Below are 16,763 nucleotides of genomic sequence, written 5' to 3' on the forward strand. Positions count from 1 at the left end.
ACGGAATGATATTAGGGCAGCTGAGTGCTGCCATCCCAGTCAACATTCACCTTTTCTCTGCAGCCTCTTCTCTAAATAAACATTGACTGTTTATGTAATGAACATCTGCTCTGGAGGGGGGTTCAGTAAAAGGGGTACCCAGGTCATGAGCACCACAGGGCAGGCATCCAAGGCAGTAAACAAGTTATGTATTTTCCTAAGTCGAATAAGGACTAGCTCTGTTTTGTGTCCAAGGAAGAGGGTTCCGAGGATGGCTTAGAAAGTCAGCGGACAGTTGTGTCTTGAAAGTGATGAGGTTATATTTATGGGACTAAAGGAGACCGTGCTATGCTATTGCTGAATGGTGACTGTCCTCCCCATGTTGCCTCACTGTCATTTGAATGAACAAGTTTTTACCTGTATATTTGTTAAATATAGGCTGGGATAACTGCACGTTTGATTAATGCATGTGCTTGAGATGATTATCACCCTGAGTGCCCTTGTGCGAAGGGGTTTTGCTCATTCACCTGCCCTGGCCTCATTCACCTCCTATGCCTCAGCCTAGCCCTTTCTCTTTCCCTTTCTTTCCCATCCTCCTCATACTCAATGCATCTTTGTTGATTTGAGGATATAATTTTTGGCTGCTTGGTTAAGAAATGATAGAAATGATAGTGAAACTAACAACAGCATAACCTGTAAGTGAAATTAACCCTAGAATATTGGACCTAAGTGGATTCCTGGAAACCACCTGATCAAGTTTCCTCATTTAATACATCAGGGAAGAATTCAGGAGAGCAAATTACCCTATAAAGTGATGTTATATACTATTTATCTTTTTGGTTAAGGGCAGAATATGTGCTAGAACCCAGCTACACTACCACATAGCCTCTTACCTGTTGCATCATTTTATTGTATTTTTTATAGTAGTTTTTTTTTCTTTGCAGATTTCTCTTGTTCCATGAAGATCACTTGGTATATTTTAGTAATATTAGTTTTTATATTTTTGCTCATTTTCATTATCTACAAAATACTTGAAGTCCATAGGCAAATGCAGAAGTGGCAGAGTAAGTATTAAGAAATAAATTCATCATTTGGGATATTCCATTTAGTTTCAAGGAACTCCTAATCTCATCTATAGATTCTATTTCTTTTTTAAGTTCAACTTAGCATTTACTGAGCACCTAATATGTATAAGTGTTGAGTATAAGCATAAATAAAACAAATGCCAGCATTCGAGGAAATTCATATGTCTTTCTCCTACCCCCACAAGTGCATAAGAGGAAAAGGAATACTGGGTGAATCAGAAGGAGTTGATGGGCTGAAGATTGAGCTGAAGCTTAGTGGAAGTGACTGGAGAAGAGAGGTAGAGGAATAGAATGGTGATAAAGAATCAGAGTTGGAAATCTTGAGCAGACCAGCTCCAGGTGATGAATGTGAGTGGGAGCTAATCTTTAATAAGTGTGGCTATATCAGTAGATCTGTGGCTGAGCTGAGTTAAAATGTGGAACTGGAAGTCACGATAGTAGGAATGATAGTAAAAGTATTTAATAACTAATATGACACTTACTTGTCAGGATGGACACTGACTGTTAACTATTCTGTGGCCCTACCGGTGTGTACCCATGCATTAATCTGCCCTGCTGGTGCATACCTATCCTTCCAGTGTGTACCCATGCATATACTGGCTGAATATCAAGCCTGATTGAAAGGAATTGGTCTCTTACAGACAAGAGAAAAATGTATCACAATGAAATTAGGCTTTGAAGATAGGTGACTATGTTAGAGTCCTAGTATCACCACTTACTCGTTATGTGACTTGGAGCCAGTTTCTGACTGTAGCTGAGTGTCTCTTTTTTCCTCTGTTAAACAAGGCTCATCACCCTTAGCACCCAGGGCTGAAGGAAGGATTGAACTAAAGAGATTACATAAGAAATTTAACACAGTGTCTAGTGCATGGCAATTCTCAATAAAGAAGAGTGGCATTTTGTTGCTTGTATTATTGTTCAAGGTTCTTATGTTTTTTATCAGGCAAGGCTGTTAGTCATGTCAGGAGGCCAAACAAATGGTTGCCTCTAGGTCTGAATGAAAGTGCCATTAATTCGTTCAACTAGGTATTTGTTGCAGATATTTCTGAGAGCAGTTTCATATCAAGTCTTATCATTGATACCTTAGTATATAAGACCCCCTTATGCATTGGTTACTAATCATAATATTGTGTATTTGTAGAATAACCATTTTCACAAGATTTTATCAAAGTATGAGAACAGGTTATGTGCTATTATTTTTATTTTATAGGTGAAAAAACTCCTCAGAGAGGTTAACTTGTTTTGTCCCTCGTTATACAGCTAATAAAATGTCAGCATTAAGACCCAGGATCTTTCTAGTTTTGAAAATTATACTATTCTAAAAAATGTATGTTATTTGCAAATAGTGCTTAGTTTTGAGTTTTTAATTCATTTTTCCCATATAATTACATACTAAGAAGGAGATAAAGAAACCAGACTGAAAATGTGTCTAGAAAGAGATGAATAGCGGGGAGTGACATTAAGTTCTTATGAACAACTAGCCACATGACATGCTTAATAGCTTTCAAAGGCTTGCCTTACAAATTCAAACATATACAGTAAAGAAAAATGTTACATCATTTAGGACATTAAGTATTATTAAATATTACCATACATTAAATATTCTGTGTATTATATCTATGTGTCTATAAATAATATAAATAATATAACATTCTATATATAAGAACCAGTGTTTCATAAGAGGGGATGGCATAATGACATTTATGGCAGCGGAGAAACCACTTGTTTTAGAAAGAACCTGTATTTGTTAATGAAAGATAACTTAAGGAAAAGCTCTTAATGTCTTGCTGTGCCAGGCCCTGTTGTGAATGGCCCATTTTCCTTGCTAATTCTTTGAATCAGCATGGGGAATATATTTTAAGAATGTGCTTGTTTATAAACTAAATATTTAATTTCTTTCCTTGGAATAGGTCATAAATATAAACCTTCATCTGTTCTTTTAAGAAGAAGTGATTCTGAGAAACTTCGAACATTGAATATACAGGTTATTTCAGGTGAGCTCTGTGACTTGCAAACAGAACACTGCTTAGGAAATTTCAAAGCTTCACCATTTTCAATATAAACTCAAGGTCATAAGGTCTGAGCTCATTTAAATTAACCTTGTATCTGCAAGAACAGAACTACGGGCAAATGATATCTGGTTTAATATGCCTTATTATCAGGGGAGAGTTACAGTCAAAACTGCCTCCTTAAATAATGGAAAGTTTGCTCAGTTGGCAAGGAGAAATTCATGTGGGTAGGCAGAGGAGAAAAAGCAATTAGGAATAACTCTCAGATTTATTTTTAAATGAGACAAGATACCATTATCCCTCAGAGTTGCAAGACGTAATTGCAGAGCGGCCTCGGCTTTTGCCGAAGGCTTCACGAAGCAGAAGGTGTCATTGTGGAAAGAGAGCTTCTAACAGCCCCAATTAAAAAGTCCCCTGTCCTCTCCCAAGGAACAGAAATGGACTAAGGGAACCCTAATTAGAACAGCAAGGGGACTGCTCACACAAATGCTGTGGTTCCATCTCCTCCAAATTGTGAAGCCTCTTTCTGAATCATATTAAAAAGACAGAGAGGGAGAATCTCACATGGGCAAAGGGCTTTTCTTTATCAAAGAGAAATAATATCGTTGGGTCTTTGAAAACCACAGAATCGAGTGATAATACTACACAGCTCCTCACGCACGACCAGTGAGCAGGCTTCTTCGTACTTTGTGAAAAGTTACAGAAGGAAACGTCATATCTGGTGTGTAAACTGTTTCCAAAAATTAAAGGAAATTGAACAAATCCTGAGCACTGCCCCTGGCCCCCTGGCCCCTGCAGCTGTAGCTGTAGCCACATGGAGATTTGTATGGCATTTCATTGGGCACTATGTTCCTGAGACTTTTCTTAGCTATTTAAATTGGCAGGTACTCAGCCCCTTAGCTTGAGGAAAAATTGGATTGGGTGCACCTAAAGAGCTCACTTTAAGAGAAAAAAAATTATATTTCTATTTTTAGCATTAGCAGTAAAATTATTAACCTATGGCTAATCAGCTAAATAGTGGGGAAAGTTGATGGTAATTTTGGGTGCTCAGTGACAAACTTTTGTTTGGTTGATGAAATAAGAATCACGGGGTTGTTTACAATGGCAAATTAATTTTTTTAATTCTCACCTGAGGGTATTTTTTTCATTACTTTTAGAGAAAGAGAAAGGGGGAAAGAGAGAGAAATATTGATCAGTTGCCTCCCATATGCACTCTGACTGGGGATTGAACCTACAACCTTTTGGTGTACGGGATGCTGCTCCAACCAACTGAACCACACCAGCCAGGGCACAAAATTAATTTTCAAAAGGAGAAAACAATGGTTCCCCTAGAGTCCCCTCTTACCTAGTCCATGTGCCTGACATCCATACATGAGGAATGTTTTAACTTGGCTCTGTAGAGCTTTTTTTGTTTGCCTTAAGAAATCCCAATCCTTTCTCTTTTCAAGTCATAATTTTGAGCACTGCAGCCTTGTCTGAGAAAAAATCAATAATTCCCCTGTCAACATAGATAATCGGGGGAATCACAAATTTAAAGTTCTAGCTAACCACAAGACTAACCTCACACAATGTATTTATGAGCCTGTGATTTTCATACATCAGAGAAACCTGCCTCGGTCATCCTTTCCCTTTAATAGCTCTCACTAAAAATCCTCTGCCTTTATTGCCAGGTATATAATATTAATATTTAGAACATGCCAAGGGATGGCGGCCTTTTTTAAAACAGAGTCTGTTTGAGGCTCAGCATCTTAAAGGGGGAAAAAAAGCAGATTCTTTCTCATGATTTGTACTCCTTTAACCTGAATGCAATTTTTTCTCCTCACATTCTAAGTTGCTCTTTCTGAGAGAGAAATGGAGAGGAAATAATGTCTCCCTGGAGTGCCATTTTTAAAGCCTTTCTTTGTAATGATGGATTATAGGCAGTAGTGAGAATGTAAGGAAAAAATGTGCCCGCATGGTTCTCTGGAGAAGCAGTAACATGAGTTAAAAAAAAAAAAAAAAAAAAAAACCACAACAAAAAAGCAAACTGTAGTTCAAAGAGAACAGACTAGTCACTTTCAGCAGAGCAGTTTGCTGTTGACGCCGGCTGCACAGTCCAGACTGTCTCTCCAGCGGTTCATGTTTTACAAAATCAGTATTGTTACACACGCACACATAGAGACAGAGGTAGGCTTACCTCCTCAAAAAGATGAGAGAAGTAAGGAGAGGTTACCAAGACCCTGGCACTGCGCAGTGCCTGGCACATACTGGGGGCATAGCAAACACTGATGGAATAAATGAGTCTCATTGCTGTAGAAAAAGATGTCATACAGAATCAAGTCCCAAGCTTTCATATGTCCCTAATATTTCCTCCCATGCGCTGAGGAGCGTGGTGGCATATGTTGTCTGTTTCGGCATTGATCTTTTTTACATTTTATTCATTCGACTGTTATCTTTACATAGATGATGAATCTGTTTTATTCACCTTTGGATGCTTGTCCCTAGCATAATATCTAGCATGTAGTACTTCATAGACAATTAAAGCTTATTAAGTCACACCAAACCTAAGGGGAAATGTGTGTAGAGTAAAAAGAGCAGATGAACAAGAAATGCATCTTGAGGGTTGGCAAAAGTGGAACAAACAGACAAAGAATGATAAGGGGGAACATAATTCTACTTCATTAAAGAACATATTACACACTTTATAGAATTCATCAAAGAATGATGAAAAACACTGACCATCCTGAAGAAGAGATTTTGAGAATTGTGCAAAAGCAGCTTTGACATGTATCCTTACAAATGATACTTAATGAGTTGACCACGTGGGAGACCAAGACCAGGGGCAGAGGCAGTAGACTAGGATCCAAATCATTGGATTCAAACAATGAAACCAACTTGGCTGACCTGACAGAAAGGAAATTTATTGGAAAACCAATATGGAACCCATAGAAGCAGCTGGAAGGGACTCTGAGCTTGAAAAATAAAGAGGAGCTAAGAGAGGCCAGGCAGCCAAAAATACATGCAAGGTCACACCACAGGAATGGTTTGGTGACAAAGCCTCTGCTGGTGTCACCACCACTGTACACACTCCCTCTGAGCTGCCAAAGCTACCCTTAGGCCCCCTGGCAGTTAGCATCTCTGCCAGGATTGCAAGTTCCAAGGGGGAGTATCTGATTGACCGAGGGTGGGAATATCTGCCCTTCTGGCTACCTGCACACTTGAGAGTCCCTGTGAGATATTCACATGCTGGACAGTCAATAAATAAATATCTCCAACACCAGGTTTCTGAGATTAGAGCTTCCACTTATTCCAGCTTCCTGGGTCATTAAATAGGGTCATTTCGTCTCTCTCCTCTATGTCCATCAAAAATGCTGAAAATTTTAAAACTTGAAATTCTTCACCTTAAAATATTCAGCCAGAATCTATGGAACACCGACTCCACACCAGGCATTATGTTAACCACTGACCGCAGAGCGGCGCGTATCACAACACAGTTTCTGCCGCCACAGTTAGAAAGATTCTGATTGCCTTCGGAGAGGGGATGCCAATTAAACTATAAAACTTCATTAAGTACCTTCCATATGCATAGTGCTTCCACACACATCATTTTATTTCATTACATAAGAACCTCACATTTTTTCCCTGATGAGAAACCCAAAGCTAGGAGGGTTTGAGTAACTGACCCACAGCCCAGTCCTAGCAGTATCTGGACTCAAACTCAGTTCTGTCCAATGGATGCCGTTTCTGGCACCTTTGTGGCAAATGGTGAACTGGGGAGCTGGTTCAAGTCACAGATCAAAAGTCTTCATGCTCTTTAACATTTAACCCTGGAAACTGAGATGAGACATTTCCTCTACCAGGTCGTAGAAGTCTGTGTGAGACAACGTGAGTCACCCACAAAGGAATGTTTCAGCACTGGCTGAAATGTTTTTTGCTGTTGATGTGGGTGAATTTGTAGGGACAATGAAGGGAAGGAAATGGAATTTTATTGTGAAAGAGAATCACTACAAGCCAAAAGTGGGTGACTCAGTAATTTGTATTACCCCCCAAACAGAACTAATGGTAATGTAAAATCATAGTTGGCAACATGTTTATGGCCAGTATAATAAAGACTAAGCAGGTTTCAATTGCCTGCAGAAGAGAAGATAAAGTACTGGTGCCAGATGTCTAGCAACCAAGCAAGAGAGCATGGAAATTCAATTTTTACTTGCTGAACTATGATCTTTATGACTCTTAAAATACAGATTTGAGTTCATAAAACAGTAAAGGTTATAGCCATCTGCTTGGTTACAGAATAGATCAAAATGCAGAGGGTGTCTCTACAAGTAGAAAGAAATTTGTGAGTGTGAAGAATCTATAGACAGAATAGGGTGAGTCAATTTATTCGTTCATTGAGTGCTTTTATGTGACAGCCATTTCTGTCAGGTATGAAAGAACCGATCATAAAACACATGCAGGCAAACGTTTTCTCCAGCTTTGCACAGATTCTCCCTGCCCAAACCATCCTGCCTTCCTCGCCAACCCCACTCCCTTTGTCTGGTAAACTCCAACCCTGGCTTAACCGACACTTCCTCGGGGCAGTCAGGTTGGACCTCCCAGACTAGGTCAATTCTTATTACACACCCTCATAATACCACAAATATCTCTTTGTGGCAATTACGACTCTTGCTATTTGATACTTATGTTATTAGTTAATTGATGTCTCTCCCATGAGCCAGCTAGCTCATTGAGGTCAGGGACACTATCTTATATCTTACAGTACTCATCACTGCATCCCCAGCTCATAGCACAGCGAATGTAAGGACACATAGTAGGTGGCCAAAAAAAATTTATAAACTAAATACAACTCCAAAATGACTAAGTTGAAATAACAGCTACCACAAAGAGACCCATTAGATATCCTCCCTTAAACTGTAACTTGTGATGATGCTGTTCAAAATACTGAAAGGAAAACAGTTAAACACTTCATCAGTTTCACTCTTTGGAGTATTAAGGATAGCCACAGTGTGAATGAACTGGAAACTGAGTCAATGGCTCAGAATATTGGCAGCTGTCTGTTGAAGGACTTTTTTTTTTCCTCTTTAGCTGTTAATTCTAGATAATTTTGCAGTAATTTATTTTCCCATTCTCATTTGATTTTCACATTGGCCAGATTTGGAGCAGATGAGTAGTTTCAGGGTCACTGTTAATAATAACAGATAGAACTTTGTACATAGTAGGGAGTTGGCACCCTAAAGAGTGGACACCTCTTTTAAGTTACCATAATTGGTTCTATCAGCCCTGAAAGGCTCCTGGGTATCTTGGGCTTGCACGAAAGTGCCAGTGTTTTCATGGGATAAAAAGGTTAGATGTACAGCAGTATCAAAGTTCTGCATTGCTCTAGCAATGAGAAGAAATCATTAAGACTGGAAGGCTTTTTGAAGTCAAATTCGAGAACTGAATCACCAGACCTTCGGAAAATGTTCACATCTGTCTTGACCATAGTCAGGAGTGGAGATTAACTTAAATTCCTTCATTTTTGGAGAAGCTTTTATGAGGAAACCAAGTCCTTTGTGGGTAATGGTTTAGACACTTCCTGCCACTATCTCCACAGATGGTCATGGCTGAATGTCCCAGAGTATGAAGGAGAGGAAGGACACACGGAGGTCATCGTTTCCAAGGCTGGCTCCCCTTACCCCTCTCCGGCTGAGTACCTATGCTGGTCCTACTAAGTTCTGAGCAGACCCCTTGGGTGGGCTTAAAAAGATGCTGGTAAAAATATTGTTTTGCACTTTGTAAAGCTTTTTATTTTTCAAAGTTCATCAAAATACACCTTTATCACCGCATTTTACCCTTACCTTTATTTTCCTCCTTCAAGCTGCAAGGCAGCCACACTAGCTTTGCTGACAGTACAGGGAAATGATCTCAGTGTTTCAGGTGTCAGTAACCACTGTGGAACTTTTATATGACAGGACACGTGTGGGGAAGGCCAGGACCTGGCTGGCAGAGGCTATCTGGCTGCTGCGGCCCAAGAAGCCACACAGGTGCCTCCTGTAGGTGCATTTACCTTCCTTCAGGCCAGTGGGCTTGGCCTCCCATCAGAGCAGCACACCAAGAAGCATCCATTGTGCAATCCTGCTCATATCCATAGGTCTATGAAACCAGAAAGCTAATGTATTTATTCACAGAATAATACAATTGAGAGAAGTATGAACCAAAAGCTGTCTGCCAGCAAACATGTGTGTTCTCTCTCCTTAGAAAAAACCATGTGGGCAGTCAGATCACACCCAAGCCTTGCTTGGGAGGTCTTAAAGTGGATTCCCTTTCTAACAGAGCTGGAGTGGTCTTTCCCTGGTTTAGTGGTGGCCTGATGGGCTCCTATAATGCAGCATTTTGAGCGTTTAACAGGCTTTGGCCTGCGGATTCATTTCTGAAGATGACTCGGTTGTGTTTCCGCTCTATGGATTGATTTCATAGATAAACTCTCAGAGAATAATCTTATTTTTCTTATCCCCCAATTCTTAGGTGGCACCCCAGTTGACTGCCTGCAGTGCTTCTACCCATATCCTCTTATTAAGTGAAATGAGGCACAAATAAGTTAAATGACATTCAACAGGTCTTAACTGATGACCCATCATGTGTCAGGCTCCCAGGTGGCATCCGGGGAATATAGCCGTGCATAAAATACAATCTTTGTACACTATGAGGTAGAAAAATAAGCAATTACAGCAAAATTTGATAAAATCACTATTGGGGAAGTAGAGGTCACAGAGGGTAACCCATTGAAGGGACACCGAACCCTGCTGACTACTCCTTGTTTTGTTTTTAGCTATTTTTGTTTTCCATTGTAATAACCAAGTAAAACATAGTTGTAGTTTTGGAGATAAGAGTATTAAAAATTGATGAGGCAAATCCTTTAGCAGTCAAGAGAGCCTTGTAGGGTGAGGAAGCTTTAGATGTGGCTTCACTGTGAGAGATGGACTTTGTCTTTGATGCGAAAACCACCAGGAACAAAGCAAAGAGAACACCTTGCAAGTTTCTGTTACTCTGTGGGAATCAAAAATTCCCTTGGAAGGATGAACTGAGGTTAGATACCAGATATCCCAATTAAAAAACAACAGCAACAACAACAACAACAAAATACACTTAAAAAAAAGAAAAGAAAAAGATTATCAGAGGGCAACCTGGACATTGTCATGGGCAGTGTGATCAGGCTTTATCCTAGAACATAAGGCATGGAGTTTTATTTTTAATCAAAGTTCCTACTGCTGGAAATCCATTTTGTTCACTGGATTCAGCCAGGTCAAAACTCCAACTAGGGTCTTTTTTAATTTTTTAGGCTCTTTCGAAGCTCCTAAAATAAGTCAAAGAAATGCTTGGTTCAGAGATTTGACAAATTCATGATAAGACTTCTGTGAAGTTTTAAAATGTTTCTGACTATTACTACTGCCTTAATAAATATTGGTGAATTAATATTATTTGAAAAAACTTTATTTCCCAGTGTAGAACAAGAAGAAAAATTCCACCTGTTTTAACTACTCTGAAGAAGTTATTGAATGACATACCTTACTTTTTGCCTTTTTAGAAAATTTTCAGCAGTTTTGCTATTAGCATAGAAGTTACATGAGTGGCCTTGGATACTAGAAGAAATAAAGAATAATGCCCCATTAGAGACTTACTTTGGACTAGTCATCACTTGACAAAAAATAGCTTTCTACAGTAAAATATGGTTGTACCATATTATAAAATATCAGCCAACCAAATGAATAAGCAAATGGTGAGCAATTTGGCTTTCCAACTAAAAGAGCTCTGTTAATTTTTTCTATAATTATTTAGCTTCATGAATAGGTTCTTTTGATATTTTAACCTAATTGTGTAAATAATTATTTGCATGGTAAATTCATTCTGAAGCTTTAATGTACATCAGAAGCAATTTGGACGTCTGTAAACAGGCTACCCAAGTTAAAATGTACAAGCCTTTGAGCCAGCAGTTCTATTTCTAGGAATTTGTCCTATAGATTTACTTACATGCGAGAGAAATGGCATATGTACAATGTTTATTGCTAGTGTGTTCACAATGTCAAAAGTTTAGACACAATTTAAATAGAAAGCTATTTAGCATAGGGAATATCAATAATATGACAATAACTTTGTGCAATGACAGATGGATAGTGGACTTTCTGTGGTGATCACTTCATAAGGTATATAAATGTGAAATCTCGTTATGTAATACACCTGAAATTAATATAATATTGTATGTCAACTCTACTTTAATTCAAAAGAGCTTTACATTCCAGAATAAAAATTAGACATGAAAAAAACAAATAGGAGGTTGTTTAAAGACATGATGATAGATCCATTCTATAGAATACCAGGAAGTTATAAAAAGAAATGATAAAGTGCTTATGTGGAAAGAGCTCTAAGATATATACTTAAGTATATGTGTGTATAGTATGCTACCAAATTGTGTAAAGAATGACAAAACTGACATATACACATGTATAAACATATATATCTATCAATATACATAAAAAGCAAATAATCTTGGTTGCCGGTGGCAGGGGGAGGTAAGAAGGAAAGAAAGTATGTAATGCGGTGGGAAGTGGTTGTCCGGAATCTGGGTTAAGAGGAAGACATTTCACTGAATATTCCTTCATAGCTTAAAATTTTAATGTATTCTTTAGTTAAGTATTTCTAATGTATTAAGTTTTTCTTATTAATATTTTTCCTAATTAAAAGAATAAAATTCAAAGAGAAAGTTTGACAGTATTTTTATTTTGGTAAACTAAACCAGTGTTTAATCACCTTCATGGATAAGAAGCATTGTATTCTTCAAAAAAAATTTTATTGTATTTTTTCCATTACCATTTAACCCCCTTATACCTTCTCCTTCCAGCAATCACCACACTGTTGTCCGTGCCCATGAGTATTTTCTCCTTTTTGCTCAATCCCTCCACCCCTAACTTCCCCCAACTGCCCATAGCTGTCATCCTGCTATCTATGAGTCTGTCTCTATTTAAGAGGCATTATATTCTTGATTACACTTAAATCCTCATTTTTGATATCTCTTCTTAAGAAGCAACTACCCACTTCTCTATATGTGATAGGTCACCTCATTTCCAACCATGTTCAGGGCTTTGTATAAAAAAGCAGAGACATCAGGGAAGCAAACAAAACAAAACAAACAAACAAAAAAACCCCACATATATTACGTATTGTAGAACTCAAGTTTTTCAATATAAAAACTAGAAAAGCAAGGCCTCAGACCCCAGGGGAATAAAAGAGATATCATTATGCCATAAGCCTGAAGTTTCATCTTCTACCTTGAAGTCAGTTGAAGAGAATTATTAGAAATATTTGATAGAGTCACATAGTCATAGTAAAAAAAGACGGATTAGAATTCATTTAATCTGTAACTTTGTTTCTTGGTAAAATTTTCTCTGAAATAAAGGACATCATTAATATTGTATATTGTTGAAATATGTCAACAATATACATTAGAAGGACATACTTGCAGCCAGTTTCCAAACTAAAATTCTTTTCTTGCTACTTGACATTGTACTTAAATTTTTTTCCTCTCCTTTCCTCCTTTTTGACTATGCTTCAGGTCTTCTCCCCAGAAGGCAGGAGCAGAGGAGTAATGAAAGGAAAGAAATAGAGTTGACAGAAATGGGTTAAAGGTGTCAGAGTTATAGGCAGAAAATTTAGTGAATTGTGGGAACTACCAAAATCCATTTTAGATGGAAGGTTTTGTTCTCTTACTATATTAGAAAACATTGTATCTGTTTTTGCGTTGCTATGGACTACATAAAGACGGAAACAGCTCTCCTTCTTAAATAGCAGGGACCGCGCAGAGGCTGCCCTCCACTCAGGTCAAGGAAGTGCTTTCTCCGATACCAGAACTTGAGGTTCCTCCCACGATGCATCAGCATGAGCAGTATATGCGGTGAGTGATGATTTGGCTTTATTGATGATTTGACTTTATTCATTATAAGCATGAAGAGATCTAGGGAGGTCAAGTATACTTCAAACTATGTTTATATCTGAGAGTAGGAATTAGAAAATGATGAACGTGCAAAATCAGCCCATATGAATGAGACGATATGAAGTAAAATTACTTTTTCCTCTGAGGTGTAGGAAGGAGCAATAAATTAATCTGTTAGTCTGTTAAACAACATGTGCTCCTGAACTGTCAGCTCATCGATGGCACTGTCTCCTGGGGTGGAGTCATAATTCCAGCAGGCCAATTATTATTTCGATTAGAGCATGAGAAAAAAGAGAATGTAACTTTATAAAGTAGAACTACCCACTGACCCTCAATTACTGAAATGAAAAATGCCTCTGAATTTAACGTCTGATACTCTAGGTTAATGCACATTGATTTCCAAGTATTTGAAGTCAAACTGTTGTCAGAAGTGTCTTAGAAAATTTTTTTCACTCATCCAACAAATATTTATTAAGTAGTTGTTATGTTAAAGGCACGGATGGTAGCTGTTGCAAGGGGCATACAAACTGTAACAGGGAAGGGAAGAGACACCAGCATTTATTTGTATCCTTTTGTGCTTGGTGGTGACAGGCTTGATCACTACTCTTCATAATACTTGGGTGGTTATCAGTCAAGGTCCTAGTATGAGACTGATGGTATACTCAAACTGAATAATTTGTGGAGAGTCTAATAAAGAGTCTATTAAGCTAGCATGTGGGAAAACCAAAAAGGACAGTATGACACCATAGGACTAGTAAATGGGGCTACTGTTACTGTCCTGAAGACTAAAGGAACCCAGAGAGAGACACACAGAGGCAAACACACGTGCACACACATGCAGATGGAGCATGTGTGGAGGGTTGCTGAGCAGGAGCTGTGACTTTCGGTCAAGGGCACAACAGCCTGTGGCTGACATGAAGGGAGAGACTGAATATCCCAACTTGGCTGCTCTTCCTTTCCATGTGGGTTAGTACTTCCCAGTGGCCCAACCCATCCAGAGCCACCAGAGGACACTGAAACCAGATTGAGGCAGTTCATACAGATTGGCCACCCAGAGTACCAAGCAGGGTGGGAAAAAGTGGACATTGTGGTTAGTGGTAATAAACTTCTCAGCCTAGAACTCAGGAAACCTAGAGTTTTCTCTAGCTTCTGCCACTACAGTATGTTTGGGTTATTCTCCACTTCTATAAAATGAAAGTATAAATGTTCGTGCAAGTTTCTTTTGGTTGTATCCCATGATTCTAGTAGAGAGACATAGAAGTTGGACCTTAATCATTCATTAAAAAAAAAAAGAAAACATATTGGACATCTATTGAATATAGAGAGCATATCTCGAAAGGCAGTGGAAGGCACCCAGCATTAGGTGGCTTAATGCATTGAACTGGAAACTAAGTGCCAAGGATGTGTTTTTGTTCAGGACTAGAGAGAGGCTGGTCTTAGTAGCTGGGCTTAGTGCAGTCAGGGTGCAGTCAGGGGCTGCTGCTGGGTCAGAAATTGCTAAGTAGACTATAATGCCATCATACAACTGTTTTAATGGAATATTACTGGATATTATTAAGCTTGATACTTCTCATTCTGGAATGCTCAATCTTGAAGAAGAACAGCTCCCTTTTATTCATTCACCAAATGCTTGTGCCAAGAATTCTGCTACTCATTGGTAAAAAGAACATGCAGTCAGTGGAGGAATCATATTAGGGAACCCCTAATTCCAACAGAGTATCAAGCAATGTGATAGAGGTGTTCAGAGGGAACTCAGGGAGCATAATGGAAAGAGCCCTCATTCAGAGGATATGTTGCCTAGCATTCAATAGATGCCCAATATGTTGTCTTACTGGGTGTGTGTGTGTATGTGTGAGTGATTAAGGCCCAGCTTCTATGTCTCTCTGCTAGAATCATGGAATGTTATAACCAAAAGAAACTTGCATGAACACTTATACTTTCATTTCATAGACGTGGAGAATAACCCAAACATACTGTAGTGGCAGAGGCTAGAGAAAACTCTAGGTTTCCTGAATTCTGGACTGAGAAGTTTATTACCACTAACGACACTGTCTCCTTCCCTGGATGTAATGGTTTGGAAAGTGCCCTCAATCAGTGACTTTAGGAGGACTTTTGGTGTCCTTATAAGACACAGTTTTGATAAATGATTTTAAAATTGTTTTCCACTAATTCTCTTCATGTAATACTTAACAAAACTTTTGTGTGATTAATATTTGTCTTTTTTTCTTAATCTTCAGAGCATCCTTCTGAAGTCCTCTGGACAATTTGGACCAAGCCCTTTTGAAGAATACTCAGAATTTTATTTTGGGAATGAGTTACCTGGTAAACATATGAGTCCAGCTGGGGATGCACAATAGGAAATAGCAGGAATGCTGACTGATTAGTGAAAACTAGCTCAGGAGCACTCACTGGACCCATGAGATCAAAGACGGGAGAGTGTTTTCTTTAGGAAACCATTATGAGTCATGGAAACAAGCTGATGAAACCCACGGAAATAGCAGAGGAAGGCATATTCTCCTTGCTTAGCCATATTTATGCAGCTTACAAGGGTCCCAAGATTTTGATTTTGAGGAATCAAAAATAGGGTCAAGGATGAAAATCTTTTCTCTTGTTGGCTCACCTTGCAGATTCTGACTTGATGGGTTTTCCTGGGCAGATGGATTATTTCTTTTTGGCAAGCTACTTCAGAGGGCCTGGGTTGTTTGTTTATACATTTGTTTAGATTTATAAATCTGGCCTCCTCTTGGCACTGAGAATGTAAAAAAAAAAAATCAAAATAAAATAAATTTAAGTAAAATATTAAGTAAAACTTCAATATTTAAATTTAATAGCAAAATGTATCCTCTGATTCTTTTGGCTTTTGTATTTTTATAGCTATCATCGATGTCAGGAATAATTATAGTTATTACTTACAAGACAATCATGTATATATAAGAGGGCAGTTCTTATTGAAAAGTATAAAAATCCCTTCCCAAGGTTAAGGTAGAATTTAATCTCCTGGCCTCATTATTTGGTTAAAATTGCTTAGCTGAGTAGATTTCTAGACTGAGAATTCTGCTAGTCTCACTTTTCTTGTCTGTGTATCCCTGATTAATAGGTGAGTCAGGTGTGGAATATTCAGCAGGAGGTTAGGGGTGTCACGTTCCATGAGGTATGGATATTATACAATTTCCAAGAAGCCAAGCTATTGTTTCCTTGCACATCCCCTATTATGTTCAGACAAGTGACTTGGAAATCAATGGGAACTTGGCTTACAAAAGGCATAAATTAAGTTTCAAGTTCTGCTAAATTGTGTCAGCTTTCTGGAAGCTAATTTCACTTATTTATTAAAATAATAGACTAACAGATATTATGAAACATTCAAAGATATAGTTGGCCTGCTCTCTGCCCACAGAGATTATAGTATGGTAGAGGAGAGAGACTATGCATACTACCAGTGATAATAGCAGGTACAATAAAGTAAGATAAGTGTCATTTGCAGGCTCCATGCTTCCTGCTGAGAGTTCACAGGCCAACAGTATCTGTTAAAGTCTATTCTCTTTTCTGTCTACATGTTTCTTAGTAATCTCCCACTATTGGTACTATCCTGATGAGTGGTGATTTTAGGAGAAGTGGAATAAGTCCTTACATTTTAAAAATCTAAATAAGGTATGTTATCAGATTACCTGAGAGGCATGACAACCAAAAGATATGCTTAAAAAAAAAAATCTGTGAACCAGGAATCCTATACTTTAGTAAAGACAGGGT

General features: G+C 38.4%; 1 protein-coding gene across 2 annotated transcripts in view; it reads left to right on the forward strand.

The window, feature by feature from the left end:
• Nucleotides 1-15,813, forward strand: part of TMEM156 (transmembrane protein 156) — a 35,384-nt gene extending 19,571 nt beyond the window's left edge. Inside the window, exons 4-7 of one of the 2 annotated variants that reach the window (XM_090268191.1) lie at nucleotides 924-1,043; nucleotides 2,975-3,058; nucleotides 12,872-12,977; nucleotides 15,254-15,813. In XM_090268191.1, coding sequence (XP_090124317.1) covers nucleotides 924-1,043; nucleotides 2,975-3,058; nucleotides 12,872-12,977; nucleotides 15,254-15,266 — 323 coding nt within the window. In that variant the 3' untranslated portion in view covers nucleotides 15,267-15,813. The remainder of the gene's footprint in view (nucleotides 1-923; nucleotides 1,044-2,974; nucleotides 3,059-12,871; nucleotides 12,978-15,253) is intronic. The other variant, XM_090268192.1, reaches the window with a different exon arrangement.
• The last annotated feature ends 950 nt before the right edge of the window (nucleotides 15,814-16,763 follow it).

The sequence above is a fragment of the Furipterus horrens genome, unplaced genomic scaffold (genome assembly GCF_987537825.1).
Source record: "Furipterus horrens unplaced genomic scaffold, mFurHor1.1.pri manual_scaffold_2, whole genome shotgun sequence".
Lineage (NCBI taxonomy): Eukaryota > Metazoa > Chordata > Mammalia > Chiroptera > Furipteridae > Furipterus > Furipterus horrens.